Source organism: Symphalangus syndactylus, chromosome 12, assembly GCF_028878055.3.
Source record: "Symphalangus syndactylus isolate Jambi chromosome 12, NHGRI_mSymSyn1-v2.1_pri, whole genome shotgun sequence".
In the NCBI taxonomy this organism is placed as follows: Eukaryota; Metazoa; Chordata; class Mammalia; order Primates; family Hylobatidae; genus Symphalangus; species Symphalangus syndactylus.
The window spans coordinates 82649686-82675330 of NC_072441.2; the positions used below are offsets into that span (position 1 = coordinate 82649686).

At 45.4% G+C, this 25645-nt stretch overlaps 2 protein-coding genes, 1 long non-coding RNA gene and 1 other non-coding gene across 55 annotated transcripts in view; 3 read left to right on the forward strand and 1 right to left on the reverse strand.

The window, feature by feature from the left end:
- The window catches only part of UBAP2L (ubiquitin associated protein 2 like), a 51004-nt gene extending 31308 nt beyond the window's left edge, over window positions 1–19696 (forward strand). For 11 of the 50 annotated variants that reach the window (XM_063626419.1, XM_063626409.1, XM_063626431.1 and 8 more), the window contains exons 15-27: window positions 2087–2276; window positions 3015–3069; window positions 3331–3505; window positions 3862–3934; window positions 5244–5439; window positions 5527–5615; window positions 7155–7208; window positions 8140–8221; window positions 9096–9313; window positions 9796–9901; window positions 14694–14761; window positions 16958–17155; window positions 18402–19037. In XM_063626419.1, coding sequence (XP_063482489.1) covers window positions 2087–2276; window positions 3015–3069; window positions 3331–3505; window positions 3862–3934; window positions 5244–5439; window positions 5527–5615; window positions 7155–7208; window positions 8140–8221; window positions 9096–9313; window positions 9796–9901; window positions 14694–14761; window positions 16958–17155; window positions 18402–18497 — 1600 coding nt within the window. In that variant the 3' untranslated portion in view covers window positions 18498–19037. Of the gene's footprint in view, window positions 1–2086; window positions 2277–3014; window positions 3070–3330; window positions 3506–3861; window positions 3935–5243; window positions 5440–5526; window positions 5616–7154; window positions 7209–8139; window positions 8222–9095; window positions 9314–9795; window positions 9902–11298; window positions 11701–14693; window positions 14762–16957; window positions 17156–17563; window positions 17615–18401; window positions 19038–19070 lie in introns of those variants that run through there. The other 39 variants (XM_063626425.1, XM_063626407.1, XM_063626413.1 and 36 more) reach the window with 8 other exon arrangements.
- On the forward strand, window positions 7921–8054 carry LOC134735020 (small nucleolar RNA SNORA58). The gene has a single exon (XR_010117884.1). It is a non-coding gene; the product is annotated as a small nucleolar RNA SNORA58 (small nucleolar RNA).
- On the reverse strand, window positions 19428–20847 carry LOC134734361 (uncharacterized). Its single transcript, XR_010117578.1, has 2 exons — window positions 20740–20847; window positions 19428–20662 (listed from the first exon to the last, which is right to left on the reverse strand). It is a non-coding gene; the product is annotated as an uncharacterized lncRNA (long non-coding RNA).
- HAX1 (HCLS1 associated protein X-1) lies at window positions 20645–24029 on the forward strand. 3 transcript variants are annotated; one of them, XM_063626567.1, is made up of 8 exons: window positions 20816–20940; window positions 21051–21149; window positions 21488–21750; window positions 21926–22113; window positions 23101–23152; window positions 23305–23411; window positions 23544–23634; window positions 23767–24029. In XM_063626567.1, exons 3-8 carry the CDS (start codon window positions 21513–21515, stop codon window positions 23850–23852), a joined length of 762 nt encoding a protein of 253 aa, XP_063482637.1. In that variant the 5' UTR covers window positions 20816–20940; window positions 21051–21149; window positions 21488–21512; the 3' UTR covers window positions 23853–24029. The 3 variants fall into 3 exon arrangements, with proteins under 3 accessions (XP_063482638.1, XP_063482636.1, XP_063482637.1); XM_063626568.1 differs by lacking the exon at window positions 21051–21149 and having other exon boundaries at window positions 20645–20940; window positions 21632–21750; XM_063626566.1 differs by lacking the exon at window positions 21051–21149 and having other exon boundaries at window positions 20675–20940.
- Window positions 24030–25645: the final 1616 nt, after the last annotated feature.

Below are 25645 nucleotides of genomic sequence, written 5' to 3' on the forward strand. Positions count from 1 at the left end.
CAGGTAGAAATATGCCCCTTAGGGGCTGGGTGTGATGGCTCACACTTATAATCCCAGCACTTTGGGTGGCCAAGGCAGGAGGATTGCTTGAGGCCAGGAGTTCAAGACCAGCCTGGGCAACATAATGAGTCCCTGTCTCTACAAAAAAAAATTTTTTTTAACACAGAGTTTCACTCTGTTGCCTAGGCTGGAATGCAGTGGTGCGATCTCGGCTTACTGCAACCTCTGTCACCCAGGTTCAAGCGATTCTCCTGCCTCAGCCTCCCGAGTAGCTGGGGTTACAGGTGCCCGCCACCATAACCAGCAAATTTTTGTATTTTTTAGTAGAGATGGTGTTTTACCATGTTGGCCAGGCTGGTCTAGAACTCATGACCTCAAGTGATCCACCCACCTCGGCCCCCCAAAGTGCTGGGATTACAGGGGTGAGCAACTGTGCCCGGCCCAATTTTTTTTTTTTTTTTTTTTAAATTGAGATGGAGTTTCGCTCTGTTGCCAGGCTGGGGTGCAGTGGTGTGATCTCGGCTCACTGCAACCTCTGCCTCCCAGGGTCAAGCAATTCTCCTGCCTCAGCTTCCTGAGTAGCTGAGATTACTGGCATGTGCCACCACGTCCAGCTAATTTTTGTATTTTTAGTAGAGACAGGGTTTCACCATGTTGGCCAGGCTGGTCTTAAACTCCTGACTGTGGGTGATCTGCCTGCCTCGGCCTCCCAAATCGCTGGGATTACAGTCATGAGCCACCACGCCTGGCTCAGAGTTTTGCTCTTGTTGCCCAGGCTGAAGTGCAATGGCGCAATCTCTGCTCACTGCAACCTCTGCCTCCCAGGTTTAAGCAATTCTCGTGCCTCAGCCTCCCTAGTAGCTGGAATTACAGGCATGCACCACCATCCCCAGCTAATTTTGTATTTTTAGTAGAGATGGAGTTTCACCATGTTGTTCGGGCCAGTCTTGAACTCCTGAACGGAGGTGATCTGCCCACCTTGGCCTCCAAAAGTGCTGGGATTACAGGCGTGAGCCACCATGCCCAGCCCAAATCTTATATGGTTCTTGAGGGAGCCTAGAATTCAGAATTCTCTAAAATGAGTGTGAACAAAAGATGGCTTTTCCTGTGCTTAGGGTCCATGTTATAATGTATAGAAGGGGCCAAGAGTAATGTATCCTGTATACTGACATTTAGCCACTTTTTCTTTTTTCTTTTGAGACAGAGTCTTGCTCTTGTCACCCAGGCTGGAGTGCAATGGCACGATCTCAGCTCACTGCAACCTCTGCCTCCCAGGTTCAAGAGATTCTCCTGCCTCAGCCTCCTTAGTATCTGGGATTATAGGCGCCCACCACCATGCCTGGCTGTTTTTTGTATTTTTAGTAGAGACGAGGTTTCACCATGTTGGCCAGGCTGGTCTCGATCTCCTGACCTTGTGATCCGCCCACCTTGGCTTCCCAAAGTGCTGGGATTACAGGCATGAGCCACGGCTTCCAGGTCCACTTTTTCTTATAACAGCAAAATGTAGGGGGGAACCAAGGGACTTTTCTCTTCCTTGAGACTTGAAGATGTTTTTAAGATTTTTTTTTTTTTTTTTTTGAGACGGAGTCTCTCTCTGTCACCCAGGCTGGAGTGCAGTGGCTTGATCTCGGCTCACTGCAAGCTGTGCCTCCCGGGTTCATGCCAGTCTCCTGCCTCAGACTCCCAAGTAGCTGGGACTATAGGCGCCCGCCACCATGCCCGGCTAATTTTTTTGTATTTTTAGTAGAGACGGGGTTTCACCATGTTAGCCAGGATGGTCTCCATCTCCTGACCTCATGATCTGCCCGCCTCGGCCTTCCAAAGTGCTGGGATTACAGGCGTGAGCCACCGCGCCCGGCCTAGATGTTTTTAAGATTAATTCTTAATTCAGATCTCTGACGCTATAGAAGGTAGGGATTCCTAGTGTTATCAGGAGGAAATTTTGATAGATTCTTCTATTTGTTGCTGAAAAATTTCTTCTTGATTCAAATCAAGTTATTCCACTAGTAGATCTCCACAATTTCTTTAGTATGAGTAGATATGCTCTATTTTGTTTCTCTGAGATTTTTCTCTTCATTACTCACAGTGAATCATCCTCTACAATTTCATCTAACCAGAGTCAGGAGTCTGGTTATCAGAGCGGCCCAATTCAGTCGACAACCTATACCTCCCAAAATAATGCTCAGGGCCCTCTTTATGAACAGAGATCCACACAGACTCGGCGGTACCCCAGCTCCATCTCTTCATCACCCCAAAAGGACCTGACTCAGGCAAAGGTAGTGGCTTCATGAACCCTTGGGAATTGGTTAGGAGAATAGTGGGCAAAAATTCCTTAAATATTAGTGTTTTACTTTTCAGCAAATGGTGCTAAGAAACTTTGGAAGTAGTGATTGAGAATTTGAAAAAGGCACACATTTGTGGCTAGTGAATTAAAAGTTATCAGCAAACCCGGAGACTGATGAACCAGGAAACCATTCTCTTTGTACTAAAAATTCATTGTCTCTAGTAGAATCAGTCTCAAGTGCCTGTCCTGTCTTCTGGGAAGATGTGATTGCCAGATTTCTGGGTGCATGTCCGTAGACCTCACCTTGCTAAGTCCTGGCATGGTGAGGGAGACAGCATGTGCCAGAGGTGATGTGGAGTGACTGTCAGATGCAGCCAGCAGAATAGGTGGTGTGGCTGAACTGTTGTACTTATCCTTCCCCAGAAATCACTGGATGTGGACTTTGGGCCTTTCCTCTATCTCTTTTAGGTTTGGGGTGTCTTCAACAATTTGTAGGGTTTCCTTCTTTTGCTTTTGGTCACACAGTGTTGGTATATCTCAGTTTTGTTGTTTAATTTTTGTTTCTATTTTGGTTTTTTGGATAGTCTGCATTGTATTAATATTAATCCTTTTGGTTAATTTACAGAGTTTCTCCTAAAGATTTGTTGACCAAAATAAAGCTGAATCAGTGCTAACTTGCCTCATTCACATGAGTTTGTCTGTTTCTTGCTCTTCTTTTTTTTTTTACCAGAATGGCTTCAGTTCTGTGCAGGCCACGCAGTTACAGACCACACAATCTGTTGAAGGTGAGTGTTCTTCAGGCTTTTCCCCTCCTAAGTTTCTGGTTTTCTATCTTAAAATGGTGATAATCCATTAGTTCCCTTCACTGGACAAATGAGACCTATGCTGTGTAATTCTCAGCATTAAAGAAAAAAGATTCTACCTAATATAGTCCATTGTTAAATAACTCATCCTTTGGTCTTTGGAGCTGCCTTGGACTGTAGTCACCTCTCTATAGACATTTCCTTTTTTCTGATGATAGGAATTCCTTTCTTCTAAATTTCTAGGTGCTACAGGCTCTGCAGTGAAATCTGATTCACCTTCCACTTCTAGCATCCCCCCTCTCAATGAAACGGTATCTGCAGCTTCCTTACTGACGACAACCAATCAGCATTCATCCTCCTTGGGTGGTTTGAGCCACAGTGAGGAGATTCCAAATACTACCACCACACAACACAGCAGGTGATTTGGGGTGAGAATGGAGGTTGGGGTTGGTGAATAGCAATAACAGAGCTCTCTGGTTCTTCTTACTCCTTTGACCTGGCAGAGACCACATTAGCCCTGCTTTTGTGGTAAGTGGGTGACCTAAGAACTGTGGGAAGTGAAGACAGAGGAGGCTTGTTTTAATTTTCCCCTTTCAACATCCACTTTTGCTTTAACTGCTCTCTACTCCTGGCTGGCCATTGTGCTTAACATACGATCTCAGACCTCCTTGGTGTTCCATATTATGTCTTATTTCCTTGTTATGTTCTTGACTGAAGCTCCAGGTCACGTAACTATAGCACTATGGCTGATGGCAGCCTCTTTTTTTCTGACAGCACGTTATCTACGCAGCAGAATACCCTTTCATCATCAACATCTTCTGGGCGCACTTCGACATCCACCCTTTTGGTAAGTGTGATGCTGAGAGGGATGTGTGATTTTCTTACACTTAGAACTGTCCAACCCTAAGATTGTCTCAAGAGAGAATTATTGAAAATTTCTTCATGAGGTGGCAAAATAATTGATTTGAGGTTGCAGGAAAAGGAGTAAAGGGATGTTAAGAAGCCAAGAGAGGTAGAAGAATCCCTAAACATTGAGCTCTGGGTCATTCCTAAAAGCCCTGAAAGTGACTTTCTGACTTTTTTCCCGTACTGAGTATATAGTTGGGCTTTGTATGCTTTAATAAATTCTGGAAGAACGTACCTTTCCAACTGGTAGAGCTGTTCTCTTTCCTTAGTCTTGGGTATGCCCAAGTTCTGAAAAGAATCAGTGCAAGGCTGGACATTTTTGTGAAAGTAGATGCCAGGTGTGAGAGCTTTTGGTCCAAGAGTGAATTTTATTGTTTTGATTTGTAACAGCTATTAATAGAATTAAGCTGAGCCTGTAAAGGGAAGGACCCATTTTGGACAAAAGTGTCAGATTTGCCAGAAGCCTGGGGAGATATGAGGGCTAAGCCTCCTTTAGGAGTCTCTATTCAAATACACAGTTTCAGGTTTAAAGTCAAAATTGTGGCCAGGTGCAGTGGCTCACCTCTGTAATCCCAACACTTTGGGAGGCCAAGGCAGGAGGATTGCTTGAGCCCGGGAGTTTGAGACCAACCTGAGCAATATAGTGAGACCTCATCTCCACAGAAATTTTTTGAAGATTGGCCAAGCATGGTGGTACATTCGTAGAGTCCTAGCTACTCGGGAGGCTGAAGTGGGAGGATTGTTTGAGCCCAGGAGGCCAAGGTTGCAGTGAGCCAAGATTGCACCACAGCACCCCAGCCTGGGCAACAGGATGGGAACCTGTCTCAAAAAAAAATGTAAAATCAGAATTTTTGCTTTTTCCTAGTCCACAAACTGGTCTCAACTAGTAAAGAAAAGTTGGGGAGAGAAAGCTGTGATATATTTTTTACATCTCAACTCTCTCTGTTCCATTATCAACCGTGTTAGTCTCTGGGGAATCTGTCTCCATTTGCTTTACTGTCTTTCTGAACAGGATGATGATGTGCAGTGAGTCTGTTACCATTCTTGCCAGATGAGTCTTGAGAAATATGTAGCTGGAGATTATTTCTAACTACTTTAGCAGAGTGTACTTTGGTACCTTGACTACTTGGCCTCTTTAATTAGGAAGTTGACATAATAGTATATTCAGCAGGAGGGATTGTCTTATTTTTCCTGACCTATGATGCTGATCTCTTTTCTTCTTCTCTCTTCCACTGCTCCCCCTTTTGAAGCACACAAGTGTGGAGAGTGAGGCGAATCTCCATTCTTCCTCCAGCACTTTTTCCACCACATCCAGCACAGTCTCTGCACCTCCCCCAGTGGTCAGTGTCTCCTCCAGTCTCAATAGTGGCAGTAGCCTGGGCCTCAGCCTAGGCAGCAACTCCACTGTCACAGCCTCGACTCGAAGCTCAGTTGCTACGACTTCAGGTAGCCTTACATAAGCAGATGGCATTCCTCTGGGTTGGAGGAGGTAAGTAATTGTGTGATGGAATAAAAATGTAATTTCTCTTTTAGGAAAAGCTCCTCCCAACCTCCCTCCTGGGGTCCCGCCGTTGTTGCCTAATCCGTATATTATGGCTCCAGGGCTGTTACATGCCTACCCGGTAAGTGGGACTAAAGGATCTTCTTCAAAAGGTGAGGATGCTGTGGCTACTCTTTTTATAGCTCTGGCTTCAGATGGACCCCTGTGAATACCAAAACTTGCACATACTCAAGCCCTGCAGTTGGCTCTGTGGAATCCATGTTTTGCATTCTGTAAATGTGACCGTATTTTCGATCTGTGTGTCTGGTTGGAAAAAATTCACATATAAACAGCGTGCAGTTCAAACCTGTGTTAAGGGTCAACTGTAACTAAAATATAAAATAAATGAGGGATTGCCACATGTAATCAAACTGGTTTTTAATCTTTGCAGTTTTGGAAAAAATACTAAACTGAGGCCAACCCATTTATTGTGTATCTGCTTTGGTTTATGGTGCACACATGTATGCATGTGTGTGTGTGTGTGTACAATGTGTATGTATATGTGTGATGAGAATATCTGCCCTGTTTGAAACACAACTTCTGGGCCTCAGAATCCAAAGGCCAGAATGTTCATCTGGAATCCTTTTTAGTTTCTTAGATAATTATGACTATTATTTTATTTTTTGAGACAGATCTTGCTCTTTTACCCAGGCTGGAGTACAGTGGAACGATCATAGCTAGCTCACTGCAGCCTTGAACTCCTGGGCTCAAGCAATCCTTTCACCTCAGACTCCCCAAGTAGCTAGGACTACAGGTGTGCATCCCCATGCCTGGCTAAGTTTAAAAAATTTTTTTAGAGACAGGGTCTTCCTATGTTGCCTAGGCTGGTCTCAAAATCCCAGGCTCAGACAGTCCTCCTGCCTCAGCCTCTCAAATAACTGGGGTTATATATAGGCCTGAGCCACTACTCCTGGACCCAAGAATTATTTTCTCTGATTTGATTAAATCCCCAACTCTGAGTGTGTTTGCTGGTCTGGCCTGGTTAGAGGAAAGTTTCCTGACTCAATCTGGGACTTTGAGAATAAGTGGCTGACATTAGTAGTAGCTTTTTGCCCTAGTGTATCTTCTGTGACCTTCAAGTATTTGGTACCTATTAAGATGAAGGGTATATGAAAACGTTTTAGAAGATACCTGTTCCTGCCCTCATAGACAAAGTCTAGATAAATTTCATACCGATGACACATCCAAATAACACAGTTACACATTTTTAATTTGTAGTCACTACCTTAAAACCCTGAAATCGGAGAAAAGTAAAATATTCTTTCCGGAGGAGATTATTTTTAAGCCAGATTTTGAAGAGTATAAGAGACAGAGACTTGTAGAATAGAGAGTAAAATTGGTTGTTCGTGTATATTTTGTGTCTACTCTATTGGTATCAAGAAGCCAGCCTACTAGAATCAGTAGTATTTAGCTCAAGGAAAGCTTCAAGACCTTTCATGAATCATTTAATCTCTTTGTACTTTACTGCTTTTTCCTTAAATAAAATTGAAGGAAATAATCCGTGTCCCGTTCTAACCCAGAATGAGGGTGAATGTTCTGTTGAATTAGCTTGTCTCTTGGCTCCTTGTTTTGCTAACATCATGACTAGTTCCTGTTATTGCTATATGTCTGTATCTTTCAGCCACAAGTATATGGTTATGATGACTTGCAGATGCTTCAGACAAGATTTCCATTGGTAAGTATGTGGGATAGAGCTTTGGAAAAGAAAGTAGTCTTAAAATTAGTGTTGGGACAATTATCTCAGTCACAGACATAGCTCTTTCCCATCCCAGCCCTCCATACACTGATTTAAGGCATATTAGAATATAGGGATTTGGGAGAGGGTTTCCAACAGAGGATAACTTTTTTTTTTGAAACAGAGTCTCACTCTGTCTCTCAAGCTGGAGTGCAGTGGCGTGATCTTGGCTCATTGCAACCTCTGCCACCTGGGTTAAAGCAATTGTCTGCCTCAGCCTTCCGAGTAGCTGGGATTAAAGGTGCCCACCACCACCCCCGGCTAATTTTTTTTTTTTTTTTTTTTTTTTTTTTTTGTATTTTTAGTAGATACGGGGTTTCACCATCTTGTCCAGGCTGGTCTTGAACTCCTGACCTCATCCACCCGCCTCTGCCTCCCTAAGTGCTGAGCTTACAGGTGTGAGCCGCCGCACCCAGCCTTTTTTTTTTCTTTTATTAAATAAGAGTTGTGGCTTCTTAGTAAATACATTTTAACCTAATCTATAGCTCAGTAAAGTACTCTGGAGCACTCAGGGTGCTTTTGTTTGTCCCAGACACTTTAAATTATCGAATGATCTGTTTTCTCAGTAGAATAAGCTTGGTATAAACTGATAGGGATGACACCTAGAGGGTTGAAAATATTGGTCCTCATAGACTTTGGTATATTCTCAAGTGGGCATACCCGTAGACCTTGCCTGACTGTGCTCATGGCCAGGCAGGGGGGACAGTGTATGCAAGAGTAATGTGGAGTTTGTGCTAACTAGCCAGCTTAATTAGTGACTGGATAAATTGCACAACTCTTACATTCTTCTGTTTTTTCCTCCGTGGAAATAATACTCATGCTGGGGAATGAGTGACATTGAATCTCTGCTCTTTTTTTTCCTCTTTTCTAGGATTACTACAGCATCCCATTTCCCACACCCACTACTCCGCTGACTGGGAGGGATGGTAGCTTGGCCAGCAACCCTTATTCTGGTAGGACTGGGATGGGACTAAATAAATAAAAAGGGAGATAGTGTTGGGATTGATGGCAGAAACCTGATTGGTAGCAAGAAGGGATGTGATAAATCAGGATTGGTAGATTCAAAATCCTGCTAAAGTTGGGCATGTCATGGCTTTTCCTATTCATCCCACTTTCTGTTGTCTCCCTGTGATTTCTAGATGGTATCTTAGCCAGGCATGGTAGCACACACCTGTAGTCTCAGCTACTTGGGAGGCCAAGGTGGGAGAATTGCTTGAGCCCAGGAGTTCAAGACCAGCCTGGGCAACATAGCAAGACCCCATCTCCAAAAAAGTGATATCTTGACTTAGTTTCAAGCCATTTGCTAGCTTTTTCCAGGAAATACAGTAGTTGATATGGTATTCGCTGCTCATCTCTGCCCCTTTATGCTACTACTCACAATGGCAATCTCACTGCCTTGCTAGGCCTGGGGCCTCCTTCTTTTACCTGACCTATCATTGTCCTCATTGACTTACCATTTTTCCTGATCCACCATTGTCCTTCAAGTCCAGCATGGGGTATTCCCCATGGAGGAGAAGAGGGGAGGGAAGAAGGGGGAAGATGAAAGAGAACACAAGTGGGCAGAGAAATTGTGCAGGTGCCTTATTCCAAGAGCCTGTCCCTGCCATAGCGTTGCACAGTTATTCAACATTAGTCCTTGACTTGCAGCAACTGTGCTAAGTGTATGCTGAGCAACAATAATTGGAGCCACTAAGAAATGTAATTCAAGGAATTGAACTTTAATAGTCTTTGAACAGGATCTCCTGGAATCATGTGAAACCAGAAGAGGTAATTCTGTATTTATATTGGGGTGAAAGAGGCAGGTACATTTAGCTTCTCCTGTCACAGGTGACCTCACAAAGTTCGGCCGTGGGGATGCCTCCTCCCCAGCCCCGGCCACAACCTTGGCCCAGCCCCAACAGAACCAGACGCAGACTCACCATACCACGCAGCAGACATTCCTGAACCCGGCGCTGCCTCCTGGCTACAGTTACACCAGCCTGCCATACTATACAGGGGTCCCGGGCCTCCCCAGCACCTTCCAGTACGGGCCTGCTGTGTTCCCTGTGAGTACCTGGCTTTGGTCGCTCTTTGTGGTGAAGGATCCTAGCCCTGGACACTATCCTAGCTGCTTTTAAGGGTCAATGACTTTAATAATGGATGAGGAGGAACAGTTTCCACCTCTGGCCTGTTTTTGGCCTGGTGCAGGGTGGTGGGGGAATGGGGCTGGACTTGGTGGAATTAGGATAGGGATTGCCTAGTCTTAGAATTTACCAAAGGGAGAATATGATACCATACAGCTTTGCTTCACTCAGATTCATTCATTCCCTGCTGCCATTGTCCCTTTTTCTTCCTCCAAACTACCATTTCTTGACTTCATTAGTAGATTCGAGAACAGTTAGTAAGGAGCTAATTTCACTAAGGAAACTGTAGTCAACTTGCATCAGGATAGGTAGCCATTTGAATGGCCAGTACCTGGAGCAGGACAAGTGGGACAGATGGTATTCTGCTGCCAAGTCACTGCAAATCTGGCCTTTTTGCTCTTTAGGTGGCTCCTACCTCTTCCAAGCAGCATGGTGTGAATGTCAGTGTGAATGCATCGGCCACCCCTTTCCAACAGCCGAGTGGATATGGGTCTCATGGATACAACACTGGTAAGCTGACCTTGTCCATGGCTCGGTGGTATCTGTGGGGTGTTATTGGATAAATTTCAGGGAGGAAGACTTGGTGCTTGAGAAAATGGGATTGGTGAGGGTGTGCCGCTGCCCCAGGTATGATTGTTAATGCTTGGCTGACTTGGGTATCTGTGGGAGCAGCACTAACAGAGGAGCTTGATACTAGGATGTGTGTCCACTATTTGTGACGGGAATGCCCAAGAGTATGTGTTGGCTTTTAGAATATGTTGGTTGGCCAAAAGTGTGGGTGGAAGTAGGGCAAGGAGCCCCAAGATTTTGCTGAAATGTCAGTGGAGGCAAGTGTTAATAGTATGTATGGCACTGATAGTACAAAAGGGGGGTGTATTCACTGAGTAGAAGGATTAAGTGGGTTCATAGCTAGCAGACTACGATAGGTTTGGCTTAAATCACTTTGTAGCACTACTTTTCTTATGTGTCCTTTTTTATTCCCTAGCTAGAAGACCTAAACTGTGGAGAAAAAGGAGTAGGCGTGACCATACTCAATAGAGTGGGAATTGGACTGGGAGAGTTGGGCCTTTAGGTTCCTTCATTTGTATGGCTGGTCTCTTTGCAAGTCTGTTTGCATATGTGATGGCAGGGAGGGAATTATAGGAATCCTCTGGATGGGTACTTACCTAAAAGATACTCAGCCTCTCCCATACCTGACATCTGTGCTCTACTTTTGGAGGACAGGGAGCGAGAAGGAATCTTTGAATAATATAATTGTACTTTTTCAGCGACTTGTAGATGAATAGGGGAGGAGCAGGTTTCTGTGATTGCTTAGGGTTGGAGATGGGGGTTGTCCTTCAAAGCTGTCAGCTCAGTTACAGTTTCATGGTGATTTGGATAGAGCAGCATGTGTTCTTCACCCTTATGTGGGCTCTGGGTGGGTCAGTTGCCCACAGTTTTCAATAATTGGGTAGAGCACAGAAGGCAGTAAGGGCTAGGAACTGATAGCCAGGTGGAACTTTGAACTGTGCTGTATGAGTTAGAGTGGATCATGAGTTAAATTAAACAAATCCTGTGAAGCCCCATTGAGATTTAGTACATAGACTCCTTGTGACTACCCCTGTCATCGAGCAAGGTTCACCCTAAATCTTGGTGGGGAGGATTATAAGCTTCTTGACTTGGAGTGGTGGCCCCATTCTCAGGACATTAGGTTGAAGTCTTAGTTGGACCAGGTTCACGAATTTTAAGAGGTAGGTGATGGATAATATAAGAGAATTGGCATACCTGATTCTAGAAATCCCAGCTTCTTGCTTCCCTTCAGAATTCAGAAAGGTGTTATATCAGCCCTTGAGAACCCCCAGTTCCCAACCCCACAAAGGGCTTTTGTCATTCCATTCATTTATTTTTATGTATTTGATTCCTTTTAGGAAGAAAATATCCACCCCCTTACAAGCATTTCTGGACGGCTGAGAGCTAATTTGGCCCAAGGCTGGGGGCTATGTTTTGTGTGTGTGTATAAATTTGCACTGAAGTCTTGTTTCAGAAACCAGACCACTGAGGAGAGCCTGCTGAGCTGAGGCCATGGCCTGCGTGGCTTGGGGAAATGAGTTGGTGGATACCTTCTGGGCTTTTGAACTTGCCCCTCCCCCATTTCCCTCTCCCCCATGTGTCTGACCCTGTCTTACCCATTTCAAGTTCAAGCGGTGCAGCACCTTCGAAGCATCAATGCACACACCTGCTGTTGCTTTTGATTTCTGGAAGGCATGTAGTTTCAACTTGTAACAAAAATATTTGTAGTCTTCAATAAACTGTGGTATTTCTTTAGCTAACTCTGGCGTTCTTTCCGTGCATGTCTTTCTGGACACTAGGAACCAATGCTGTGCTGTGGATGAAGGGTGGAGGGTGGCCTTTTTAATCAAACCCCAGCATAGCCAAAGAACTATTAATTTTTCAGTATGGTGGTTTTATGAAGGTGGGGGGAGGGGAAACAGCCTCAGTTTCCTGCCTGTTGATTAGTTGGTAAAGGAAACTATTTGTAGAAATACATGATTCTCCATGCTTATGTTGCTTCATTTTTCCATTTAGATCTTTCCTTTGCCTCTTACATAAGCAGTGGGGGAAAGGACAAAAAAGTTTGGAGTGTCATGTCATGGTGAAAGGCAAAAGAGATAGTGTTCAGAGCTGTTAGGGAAGTATCTTTCAAGGCTTAATTCCCACATCTATCTGGTTCCTAAAGGCCAAGTGGCTAAGATCTGATAAAGTCATTAGTGATAAGCTAGTTGATGACTCAGGCTCTGTGGAGACTGTGCTATCCTGGAACATTGTTCTTAGTCCCTTGATGGCTTTTCAGAGATCGTGGATTATCAGTTTTGGATTTGTGGGTATAAGCTAAGGATGTGTGGGAGCGGTTTGGTCAGACATCTCCTTGACTATGGAAATTCTAATTCCCTCCCAGTCCAACTAGCATACAATATTAGCCCTTTGTTTATAAAGTTAACTTGGACAGTGAGATCACCACCCTGGGTTAATTAGAAACCAAAGTATTCAGCTTTCCTTGTATTTGTTCCCAGCCCTTTGGAGTAATTTTGCTCTGTGGAGTGTGACCACCTTTCCCAGGGGCTGCCATGGTGGGAGAGATGTTCATGTGTCTCTGCCCTGCTGCCCACGTGATACTGGTATTGACACTGTTTGGGGATAAGTAGGGGGTGTTGATGTTGGAAGGAAAGCAAGAGAACTCTAGTCTGAAGATCTTTCTAATAACTGGTGAGGAGTAGTGAAATCAGTACCCATTATTTTCTAGGTCTCTAATACTGTAATTGAGATTATTATGGCTACTACAGAGTATTATGGTTCCTGCATTCCCAGTCCCTTCAACCTCATATCTAAGATAAGGCCTCTGGACTAGAAGCTGTTTTTAGCCTAAACTCTGGAAAGAATGAGATCAGGTAGGGGCACACTGGAGCTGAATTCCTCCCTACCACCCAGCTTGAGAATCCAGTTAGTCATTTCCTCCATCCAATATAGGCAGCCTAGCCTCACTGCAGAAGGTGACCAAGTATGCTATTTTTTTTTTTTTTTTTTGCCTTTGCAGTAAAGATAATTTGTCTCTTTTGGTTTGACTTAAAAATGTTCTACTTATATCCTGTTTATTCCACCTTTACTCTCAACCCTTCCACACGAACTCACTAGCTTATTAAGCCTTTTCCATAACTGAACTTCCTGTTCTTAAAAGTTATGCCTGTTACCCAGTGATTTGCCAGATGGGCACCTCGGGTTTGAAAAGGGAACGGAAAAAATACCCCATTAGCCCCTTAAGATACTCCTGTATTGTTCCCTTCTTTTACTTCAGTGTCTTTGGACAGTTGATGCTTTGGAGATGAGGAAGTATTTTCTCTTGCTTGGTTTTCTGTAGTTCCGTTATTTTTCCTAGTTAGTGTTTGCCCCTCCCAGGAACTATCTGGACTTAGGATGTTGGGAAGGTTTTCCAGATTAAGATACCACTTCAAAAGTGACTGTTCAAGGTGGGCTTAACTTTGGAAGGCTGCCTTTGTCTGAGGCATTGGGAGGATTTGGGTTCTAGAGTTTGAATTGTGGGTGAATGGAGGATTCCTTATTTGTGATTTGGCCACTCTAGTACAGTGCTTCTAAAACACTTTTCCATCCGTGTTCTGACAGCAGAGGAGAAGGAAATGTGTACCTCTGATGGGAAGGATCCAATCCAAGGGCATAGACAGAAAGGCAAAGTTTTTCTGAAGCTTCATTTTATTTTTATAAAAACTAATATATCTTTTTAAAATCATGCTTTATATTCCTAGTTAAATTACTTACTTCAAGTCTTTGTTTAAAAATGGAAAGCATAAAAGATGTTAGGTTATTTATTTCATGGCTTTTCCTATCTTCTTGACCCAATGCCTTATACCCCAGGTGATGAAATATAGTATGAGTATTTATTTGTTTGAGGAGTATAAATTAAAATGACATGTTTTACTACTCTGGTTTCTTTAAAGTTATAGTGGTTAGTGGGGAGTTTTTTTCAACAGGAAATGTGAGAGTTGGGGTATGAGAGCTCTTATCTTACGGAGAAGCTGAAGTTGCATACTGAAAATGACATGTGGTTTTTGTGTTCCACCTAGGCTATAGGAGATGGCCTACTCCTGTCTACCTATCCCTCCCCACCCCACTACACTTAGGCTTAAATTGTGTACATGGAAATTGATCTTGATGCCAGGCCTTTACATCTTAAGTTTAAAGATTTAGCCTAGATGCTCCAAGACTAAAGAAGCTGGACTAATTGAGCTGAGGCTCTGAGAATGAGAGTGCCCTTGGGGATTAAAGTGGACTGCTCCTTTAGTAGTTATGCAGTGGAGGCATGGATTTTGAGCCCAGAAATGTTACTTCAGGAAGAGAGAGGGCCAGACTGCCCCAGTCTCCAGGAATAAAACTGAGTGGCGTTTGGGTGGATTGATTTGAAATGGACATTAAAATTAAAAGTTTATTATATTCCTGCTAGACTTTGGCACAGAAGTGTTTTGAAAACAGTATATGCTAGTGAGGTTTGGTCATATTCCCTTGCTGACCAAAAAACAACTTACCTCACTCTCTCTCACGTATACTCAACACACACCTGGGAAGGGCCAAATAACCCTTAGGGAGCTTTTGTTTCATGAACTCTTACCTCTCAGGACTAACTTGAAGCTGGAAAACCGACCAAAATTCCCTTGCATTGGTATAGCTAGAAAGGCTACAGATACCACCTCGTCTCAGGAATAAGGGCCAGGTAGCTAGCTGAGCTAATCCTCCTGTCTGTTTCCTCCTCCCCCAGGTGTTTCAGTCACCTCCAGTAACACGGGCGTGCCAGATATCTCGGGTTCTGTGTACTCCAAAACCCAGGTAGGTGCCTGGCTCTGGACAGAAGTGGAAAAGAGATAGACATAGAGGAGGTGGAGTTGCAATGGTAGAAATACAGTGGACAAGAAGAACCCTAGGAGAGGTGGCAGGAAACCCATCCTACTTTTTCTAAATGAAAGGTCTTCTCTAGACTTCACTTCCTCTAAGAAGTTAAAATTTAGCCCTCTGAGAAAAAAAACAAGAGAAATGTAATAGGAAGGTAAAGCGTGACAAATTGTTTAATGTGTCATGTGATTTACTGTGCAACTCTCCTGGCCCCTTTTCCTACCTACTCCCAATCTTTTTCATAACTTTTCAAGAGAATAAGTATAAGAGTCACAGGAAACTAGTTCATTCCATTCTTTGAGTAAATCTACAACAGTGGGAGTGGGAGAGGAGACGACCTAGTAACTAATGAAGCATTTGAGTGATCCATAGGTTTGTTATGTTGCTTTTATCCCCCATCACCATAAATACTTAAAGTTTGCTATAAAGCACTGGGGGTCTGGGGGGGCACTTCATGCACAAGACCTTCAACACTTCAAATATCTCAGTATGTGTTTATTTCTTTTGAAATATCCAATGAGTTTTTTTTTTTTTTTTTTTTTTTGAGATGGAGTCTTGCCTTGTCGCCCAGGCTAGAGTGCAGTGGTGCGATCTCGGCTCACTGCAAACTCTGCCTCCTGGGTTCAAGCGATTCTCCTGCCTCAGCCTCCCGAGTAGCTGGGATTACGGTGCCTGTCACCGCGCCTGCTAATTTTTGTATTTTTTAGTAGAGACGGGGTTTCGCCATCTTGGCTAGGCTGGTCTCGAACTCCTGACATCATGATCCACCCACCTCGGCCTCCCAAAGTGCTCGGATTACAGGCGTGAGCCACTGCACCCGGCGGAGTTATTATTATTTTTGTAAGGAATATTGGAAGGGGTGGGGACACTTGGTTTTGCTTTTTTTTTTGATACAGTCTCAAGAAGTCACCCAGGCTGGAGTGCAGTGGTGGAATCTCAGCCTTCTGAGTAGCTGGGACTATGGGACTATAGGTGTGCACCACCAGGCCTGGCTAATTTTTGTATTTTTGTTTTTTGTTTGTTTTGTATTTTGTATCTTTGTTTTTTGGTAGATACAGGGTTTTGCCATGTTGCCCAGGCTCGTCTCGAACTCCTGGGCTCAAGCAATCCACCCGCCTTAGCCTCCCAAAAGTGCTGGGATTACAGATGTGAGCCACCATGCCCAGCCTGGAGTTCTAAGTTCAAATTTCATGATGTTCAAATATGACATTCAGTTTTACAAAGTGCTTCCACATTTCATCCTCTTATTTGGTCTTTTTTGTTTTTGTTTTTGTTTTGAGACAGAGTTTCGTTCTTGTTGCCCAGGCTGGAGTGCAATGGTGCGATCTGGGCTCACCATAACCTCTGCCTCTAGGGTTCAAGCGATTCTCCTGCCTCAGCCTCCTGAGTAGCTGGGATTACAGGCATGTGCCACCATGCCCGGGTAATTTTGTGTTTTTAGTAGAAACGGGGTTTCTCCATGTTGGTCAGGCTGGTCTCAAACTCCTGACCTCAGGTGATCCCTGCCTTGGCCTCCCAAAATGCTGGGATTACAGGCGTGGGCTACTGCGCCCAGCCTTTTTTTTTTTTTTTTTTTTTTTTTCTTGAGATGGAGTCTCCCTCTGTCTCACAGGCTGGAGTGCAGTGGCACAGTCTTGATTCACTGCAACCTCCACCTCCCAGGTTCAAGTGATTCTCCTGCCTTAGACTCCCAAGTAGCTGGGATTACAGGTGCCCGCCACCACGCCCGGCTAATTTTTGTATTTTTAGTAGAGACAGGGTTTCACCATATTGGCCAGGCTGGTCTTGAACTCCTGACCTTGTGTGATCTGCCCATCTTGGCCTCCCAAAGTGCTGGGATTACAGGTGTGAGCCACCATGCCCAGCCTATTTGGTCTTTACAACAGGTTTGTAGCATACTTGTTTTATATCTGAGGAAACTGAGGCTAAGAGATTGAGTAGTTTGCCCAGGTTCACACAGTTATTAAATAAGAGCAGAGCTGAGACTGAGACCTGAATATGTGACTTCAAGTGTACTGTGCCTTCTGTGACACCATGCTGCTTTCTGAGGGTCGGGGAGCTTGAGCTCAGGAAAAATCCCAAGATTAGTTTGCTGATCCCTTTTACTCTGTCTCCTCCTGGCCTCCTGGATAGCAGTCCTTTGAGAAACAAGGTTTTCATTCCGGTACTCCTGCTGCTTCCTTCAACTTGCCTTCAGCCCTAGGAAGTGGGGGCCCCATCAATCCGGCCACAGCTGCTGCCTACCCACCTGCCCCCTTTATGCACATTCTGACCCCCCATCAGCAGCCGCATTCTCAGATCCTTCACCATCACCTGCAGCAGGATGGCCAGGTAATAGCCCTTCCCCTTCTCTCCTTTCCCTTCCTCTTCCTTCCTATCCCTTAAAACTGCCTTCCCTTTCCTTTTCTTACCCTTCCTCACCACCACCTTCACCCAATCCCTCCCCAGCGCCAGTCATGGGCACACAGCACATACAGACACAAGCGCACATAACACAAGCGGCCGGCAAAGGAAATCTCAGAGAAGGGGCCAGATTGAAACCTTTTTTGCCCAATTCCTTTGGTACCCTTCTCCTCCTGTGCCACAGTTGTCCTCATCCCATCAGACCTGGGTCACACCTTCCCTCTTTCCTCTCCCAGCCTTCCCTCTTCCCTGACATTTTAGCTTTCCCTTCTAATGGTGGAGTTCTATTGTCAAAGTTTGTCCCTTTATTTTCCATATATCCTGGTTCTGCCTCAGCTACCATATTTGCAGATGATTCTCTGTTGCCAGCGCCAGCAGGAGGAGCAGGTAATGAAATTGAATGATCATATGCTTGAACCCACTCCTTTTCAGTCCCCATTTCACCTTCACAGCCTCAGGGAACTTGAAAAGACTGCGCGGTCACAAATCGGGATACACAAACACAAACACCTTGCTGAGCTCTCTGGCCTCCCTTTCCTCTCTCCTCCTCCCCTCCCCAACACCCTCTTTATCTTTGTACCCTTCCCCAACTGTGGAAAACATTCGGTTACCAGAATGGAAAAGATTCTTGGGGCAGCATCTGGAGCCTGAGGCCTGAGACTGCCTCTCGTACCTGCCTGAAATGGGCTCACACATGTGATATGTGGTAGGGGTGGGGATCTGTGGGGCAATGCAAGTGGCCTCTTGAGAGCTCCATTATAGGTGGCTGGAGCTAGAATAAGGGCTTTCTTCCTCAAAGACAGCTTTCCAAACTGAGGCATTAATGGGGATCAATGGAAATGAAATGGCCATGTGATCACCCATCTCCAAGAGCAGGGGAGAGAGGGGGTAGTACAAGAATGTAGAATTGAAAATGAGTAGAACTAACTCACTACCTTATCTCTAAAGGTATCTTGCCCTCTTCATCTTTTCCCTATTTAAAAGTCAAAAATGCCTTCCTGCTTGTAAGAAAGGGGCTTTAGCAGCTATGCAGACCAAATTTTCTATGGTTCTAATAGTAGTGAGGGGAATGGGAGAGCAAGACAGTTTGCACATCTCCACCTGAAGATGTTACAAATTTGTACCACTAACTAGACACCTTTTTCCTCCTCATGATCCTCCCATTCCCCTGCAGACGGGCAGCGGGCAACGTAGCCAGACCAGCTCCATCCCGCAGAAGCCCCAGACCAACAAGTCTGCCTACAACAGCTACAGCTGGGGGGCCAACTGAGGCCCTGACCCTCTTCTCCCGGTCCCATCTTCTGAGAGGGCTTCTCAGCCTGGAAACTATGGAAACAGCATCAAAGAGAAAGGAATGTGGGGGGTTTCCGCTGCCCCCCACCCCCAGCGGCCCACCCCATGCCTCAGCTTCATGTCTGTCCCATTCCTATACCATCCCCACCCTGTTGTATGTATTATAGGATTTGTATTTTCTCCTTTTTTTTCCCCCTTCCATTCCTTCTCCCCTCTTGCATTCAAGATTATGAAACTTTGCTATGGGCCCTGCACTTCCTTTGCTTCTTCCTGTTCACCCTGGTGGTGTACGGATGAGGTGGGGAGGTGGGACCCCCAAATATATATCAGCCCAACAGCCCTAAGTCTCCTTCTTTATTATTAGGAAAACAACAGCAACAAACAAAAAAATGGCGTCATGAATATGAACAGCATTGTCAGATGAATTAGTTGAAGTGGTTTTTTTTTTTTTTTTTTGTACTGTGTCCTCAAATTTAATGGATTAATGTGTCTTGTATATATAAAAAGAAAACCTCTACCTTCAGCCTCTGCCTATTCTTGCTCCGTCTAGGACATCCTCAATTTCGTCGATGACCAGCTTGGTGAATAAGTATTACTGTACCAACTGGGCCTCCTCTAGCAGGCCCCTGAAGGCAGTGGAATAAAATGAAATCTTCGCCCTTTAAGAACTCCTGACCTTAATGTGGTAGTAGTATCTTGTCCTTGAGGGGATTTCCTTCCCCTCACCCCTGATCAACCTGGTGACTGGAAAGAACCACCACAAATCTTCATTTCCTCCAGAAACTGCTACATCTACAGCCGATTTCAGGCAGTAAAGGGAGAGGGATAGAGGAGATTGGGTGGAAAATGGAGAGGATCAAGAAGGAGCTGAGACCATTTCAAAGAAAAAAAAAATGGCTTTATAGAGTTTTAAGTATGACTTAGATGGGTCCAGGCAAATAAACTAAAAAGAAGTGAAGGCAACATGTATCGTCTGGCAGAACTAAATCTTGGAGTGGGGTGAGGGATGAAAGACTACATATTGGGTACAGTGTACACTGCTTGGGTGATGGGTGCACTAAAGTCGCAGAAATCACTAAAGAACTCATCCATGTAACCAAACACCACCTGTACCCCTAAAACGAAATAAAAAAACAAAACCTTGGGGCCCATTCCCCCTAGGAATGGACTACTGTAGTAGTTGCTTCTTGGATGCTTTTCTGTGACATAGCTATACCCAATTCTTTGAAAAAGAATCTAGAGCAAGGTCTGGCTTGGGGATGGGGTACAGGGAGAGACAGGTCTTGGAGAGGTTTTGAACAAAACACTTAAGGAACGAGGACAGGCGCTTTGGGAGGCCGAGGTGGGCGGATCACCTGAGGTCAGGAGTTCGAGACCAGCCTGGTCAACATGGTGAAACCCCGTCTCTACAAAAAATACAAAAGTAGCCGGGCGTGGAGGCGCATGACTGTAATCCCAGCTACTCAGGAGGCTGAGACAGGAGAGAACCTGGGAGGCGAAGGTTGCAGTGAGCCGACATGGTTCCACTGCACTCCAGCCTGGGAAACATGAGAGAAAACTTTGTCTCAAAAAAAAAAAAAAAAAAAATACCAAACGGATACTTCTTTATAGCCCCCAATTTGTTCTTTCTCAGGACTCAACTAGCTTCCCTTCCCTTGCTTTCTTAAAAATCCTTTTGTCTTGCTGGTTGCGGAGCCTGCTTAGAAAAAAAAGAATCCTATATGGTTATAACAAACTCCCTAGTAGCTAGAGGTGGAGGAAGTTAAGTCCATGCGTCTCTTATGTCTTGATCTCTTCTCTGGGGAATTCAATACTAGAGGGAGCTTGGAAAAGCATTTTGTTCATCCCTCTAACAGCAGACATCGCCCAGGGTCAGTCAAAAAGAACGCCCGAGTAAGAGACGAGGTGGCTTCTGCTGTGAGGCTGGCCAGCCCCGCGGGTGGGGAGGTTGAGAGACGCCCTCAAGCCGGTGCATTTGTGCGGGTGGGCTGCCCTCTGGCGGCTTTATCCGGGTGCCATCCAGAGTCAAACCCTCGAAATCGCTTTTCGGACTGAGTTGGTCTGCAGATAGAATAGATTTAGGCGGAAGGCGGTCTAGGAAACAAACTGCGTCACGCCCACTCCCGTCACGGAAACTGGTTTCTGAAAGGGGGTAAAGATAAAGTCTTTCAAATTTGAGGAAGACCTTCGGTCCCGCCTCCATTTCACGTCCAGCTTACCGTCGTTTACGACAGTGTCAGGATCGCGGGCTTGCTTTCCGGTAGCGTGGGCTGAAGCCTCGCTCAATTTCCCACAGGGCTGCGCAGGTTTCCCCCTTCTGCGAATGGACCACTGGAGGGGTTCAAAGGTTCGCGTCCCAGTACGGGAATGAGCCTCTTTGATCTCTTCCGGGGCTTTTTCGGCTTTCCTGGACCTCGGAGGTGAGAGTAGGTCCGGCTCGGACAAGGGTGGGGGTCGTCTGAGGGGAGCTTGACCCCTACGTCTTATTTTTGGAAAAACATCCTCTGTCCCACTCCTTCAACTCCTGCAGAGAGGACAGAAGTCGCCACATTGAACACTCACCCCGCCACAGTAACCAAGGCGGTCATTAAGAGGAGAAACAGCAAACTAAGGCTTTCTCCAACCTGGGGTGATGCAACAGGGACCCGGGCGGGGAAGACAGTGGGGGTCTGGGGAATAGGATAGTGAGCAAGTGAGCAGGACCTTGGGAGAGAGGGGAGGGACTAGGGCACACTGAAGAAAAACTGGGGCAAGGTGTATGAAGGGAGCTGCGAGCTGAGGTCTGACTTTGATAAAAACAAAAACAAGAAAACCGAACTGTCAGCCATCGTATTAATGTTTTGATGTGGCAGCCAGTCTCCCCAGCTTCCCAGACCCCTTGCTCTTGTCCCACTTTGCCAGCCATGAGTTGATTTTATGGCTTAAATCGTGCTGAAATATTGGTGGCCAATCTGCCTCCACTCTCAGCCACAGAGATCCCTTTTTTGGAGGGATGACTCGAGATGAAGATGATGATGAGGAAGAAGAGGAAGAAGGGGGCTCATGGGGCCGTGGGAACCCAAGGTTCCATAGTCCTCAGCACCCCCCTGAGGAATTTGGCTTCGGCTTCAGCTTCAGCCCAGGAGGAGGGATACGTTTCCACGATAACTTCGGCTTTGATGACCTAGTACGAGATTTCAATAGCATCTTCAGCGATATGGGGGCCTGGACCTTGCCTTCCCATCCTCCTGGTGTGTGGCTTTCCCTGAGGGGCAACCTGTGGTTTCTAGTGGGTTGGTGGGTGAAATAAAGAGCCTGCAGGGAGTAGCTGGGGGATGGGAAGTGTGAGAAGACTGATGATTTCAGGGAGATTAACAGAGTCCAAGTCCTTTCCCATCCCAGCAAACACCTGCCACCTTTCTGCAGAACTTCCAGGTCCTGAGTCAGAGACACCTGGTGAGAGACTACGGGAGGGACAGACACTTCGGGACTCGATGCTTAAGTATCCAGATAGTCACCAGCCCAGGATCTTTGGGGGGGTCTTGGAGAGTGATGCAAGAAGTGAATCCCCCAAACCAGCACCAGACTGGGGCTCCCAGAGACCATTTCATAGGGTGAGTATCCCATCTGGTCCTGAAGTGAGATCTTGCGAGAGACCACTAATAAAGTGCAAAGACTGGCCGGGCGCGGTGGCTCACGCCTGTAATCCCAGCACTTTGGGAGGCCGAGGTGGGCAGATCACCTGAGATCAGGAGTTCGAGACCAGCCTGGTCAACATGGTGAAACCCGGTCTCTACTAAAAATACAAAAAATTAGCCAGGCATGGTGGCGGGTGCCTGTAATCCCAGCTACTCAGGAGGCTGAGGCAGGCAGGAGAATTGGTTGAACCCAGGAGGTGGAGACTCCATCTCAAAAATTGTTTGAGACCCAGCCTTGCTCTGTTGCCCAGGCTGTAGTTCAGTGGCACAATCTCAGCTCACTGCACCCTCCAATTCCCAGGTTCAAGTGATTCTCCTGCCTCAGCCTCCTGAGTAGCTGGGATTACAGTCACCTGCCAAACGCCCAGCTAATTTTTGTGTTTTTAGTAGAGACGGCGTTTCACCATGTTGGCCAGGCTGCTTTCGAGCTCCTCAGGTGATCCAGCCACCTTGGCCTCCCAAAGTGCTGGAATTACAAGTGTGAGCCATCATGCCTGGCCAAAGATGGCAATTCTTGTTTGAATCTGATAGCCTTGGGTTGGAATCCTAAGCCCTCCATTTAGTGTTTTCTGTTTTCTATATTAAGCTTGTGGGATTTTCTTTGGGGGGAGATGGGTGTTCTGTTTCTTTAAAAAAAAAAAAAAAAAAAAACACCACTGGTCTAGATAATTCTTGGATAAGGCAGGATTGTGCACAGAGGATAGGAATATATCAGTTCAGGAAGTCTTTCTGGTAGAAGGATACATAAAACAGCTAGGAAGGAGTGTGTAAATAAAGCTATTCTGAATGGAATTATCTCTCCTGAGGAAGGGGGTTTTGGAGCTGGGGAGTAGTTGGAGGTCTATGACCTTTCAAGTTTCAGATTGGAAGGTGTCTTTTCACTTACTATGGTTTCTTCTGCAGTTTGATGATGTATGGCCTATGGACCCCCATCCTAGAACCAGAGAGGACAATGGTAAGTCTGGAGGAAGGGGAAGTTTACCAGCCTTTTGTTACTCTTCTGAAGTTCTGTCTGTTCTCCCTCCCTGAAGTTTCTTCCTGTACACTTGTTTCCTTTTTTCCTTTGGACTCTTTCTCTCCTGCTTCTTCATCTCTCTGCTCTTCCAGATCTTGATTCCCAGGTTTCCCAGGAGGGTCTTGGCCCGGTTCTACAGCCCCAGCCCAAATCTTATTTCAAGAGCATCTCTGTGACCACGATCACTAAACCAGATGGGGTGAGTTGAAAGAAAGAGGTAAAGGAAATTATGGCCAGGGAACGAATGCCCTGAAACAGGGATCTGTGTAAAGAAACTGCTGAGCATAACGTTTAGTGACGTTAGGAATATGGTGGGAACTTCTCTTTGTAGATAGTGGAGGAGCGCCGGACTGTGGTGGACAGTGAGGGCCGGACAGAGACTACAGTAACCCGACACGAAGCAGATAGCAGTCCTAGGGGTGGTAAGTTAAAAGACAAACGGGTTCATCTCAAGATTCCTTGGGGAAGGGAAATCTTACTCTTCTACCCTTGTCCTTTGCTTCTGCCTAGTCTCTTTCATTTAGCCTATTTATGTGTATGACTTTCTTCCTTAGATCCAGAATCACCAAGACCTCCAGCCCTGGATGATGCCTTCTCCATCCTGGACTTATTCCTAGGACGTTGGTTCCGGTCCCGGTAGCCTTGTTAACCCTCAGAGGCCTTCAAGTCCTTTCCACCTCTCACCCATTGCCCACCATTAATAAGCTTAGCTTCTCCTCTTGCCACCTCAGGGGCTTGGATATGTGGAATAGTGAACTGGGGGCATGTCAGTTTGTCACTCACCCAAACTGACCAATAAAACCTTTATTTATGTTAATTCTTTGTCTTGGTTTTGTCAAGCCTATTTCAGTTTCTAGAACCATCCAACACTTCTGAAATTATCTTGGTCCTCTATCTTCTCCTTATTCCTTAATTTTTTATTCTACATCTAAAACCTGATTTCATAAGTAAGGGTCAGCCACAAGTAGAAAATGATTTTTCTTTCTTAAGCAAGAAAAAAAAAAAAAAGAGGATGGGCTCGTTGGCTCACACCTGTAATCCCAGCACTTTGGGAGGCTGAGACAGGCAGATAACCTGAGGTCAGGAGTTCGAGACCAGCCTGGCCAACGTGGTGAAACAAAATAAAAAACTAAATACACAAAAATTAGCTGGGCATGGTGGCGGGTGCCTGTAATCCCAGGCTGGGGCAGGAGAATTGCTTGAACCTGGTAGGCAGAGGTTGCAGTGAGCCGACATCAAGCCACTGCACTCCAGCGTGGGTGACAAGAGTGAAACTCCATCTCAAAAAAAAAAAAAAAAAAGAAAAAGAAAAATGATTTTTCTTACTGAGGAGATAACTAGAAATAATTTCAGGAAAATTTCTAGAGAAGGTATATCAGATTCCCAAAAAAAGGGTGTGGGTGTGGAAGTAGGGGTTAACTGCTTCCCTGAGTGTGGGATCACTGACTGGAGAGTTCATCAGGTAACCGAGGAAGTACATGGTTAAATTTTCCTTACTTTACTGGCCTTAAAAAGTTGTTATGTGGCTGGGCGTGGTGGCTCACACCTGTAATCCCAGCACTTTGGGAGGCCAAGGCAGATGGATCACGTGAAGTCAGGAGTTCGAGATTAGCCTGACCAATATGGTGAAACCCCATCTCTACTAAAAATACAAAAATTAGGCAGTTGTGGTGGCACATGTTTGTAATCCCAGCTACTTGGGAGGCTAAGGTAGGAGAATTGCTGGAACTCAGGAGGTGGAGGTTGCAGTGAGCCGTGATCATGCCATTGAACTCCAGTTTGGCCAACAAGAACGAAATTCCATCTCAAAAAAAAAAAAAATTGTTATGTGTGTTAGAGAAAATACACCTGGCACAAACGTTACTAGGTCCATTTCTTTTTTCTTTTTGAGGCAGGGTCTCATTCTGTCACACAGGCTGGAGTGTGGGGGGGCGATGTTGGCTCACTGTAGCCTCGACCTGGGCTCGGTCCTTCCACCTCAGTCTCCTGAGTAGCTGGGACTACAGGCATACACCACCATGCCTAGCTAATTTTTTTTTCTCGTTTTTTTTCCTTTTATTATTATTTTTTTTTTTATTTTTTTTTATTTTTTGTAGAGACGGAGTTTTGCCATGTTGCCCAGGCTTCCTTTTCTCATTATAAAAGTTTTTACCCAGGTGTGTTAGACTGCACCTATCATCCTAGCTACTTGGGAGGCTGAGATAGGAGGATTACTTGAGCCTAGAAGGCAGAGGCAACATAGCAAGATCCTATTTCTAAAAATATATATATATGTATATATATATATTTTTGAGATGGACTCTCGCTTTGTCGCCCAGGCTGGAGTGCAGTGGCGCGATCTCAGCTCTGCAACCTCTGCCTCCCGGGTTCAAGTGATTCTTCTGCCTCAGCCTCCCGAGTAGCTGGGACTACAGGCGCGTGCTACCACGCCCA

Excerpts from the sequence above, each read along its gene's own strand:
- HAX1 (XM_063626566.1), top strand. The coding sequence starts at position 20,888 with ATGAGCCTCTTTGATCTCTTCCGGGGCTTTTTCGGCTTTCCTGGACCT. Across the intron at positions 20,941-21,487 it reads GGCTTTCCTGGACCTCGGAG|CCACAGAGATCCCTTTTTTG; the intron begins GTGAGAGTAGGT and ends CTCCACTCTCAG. Across the intron at positions 23,153-23,304 it reads TAGAACCAGAGAGGACAATG|ATCTTGATTCCCAGGTTTCC; the intron begins GTAAGTCTGGAG and ends CTGCTCTTCCAG.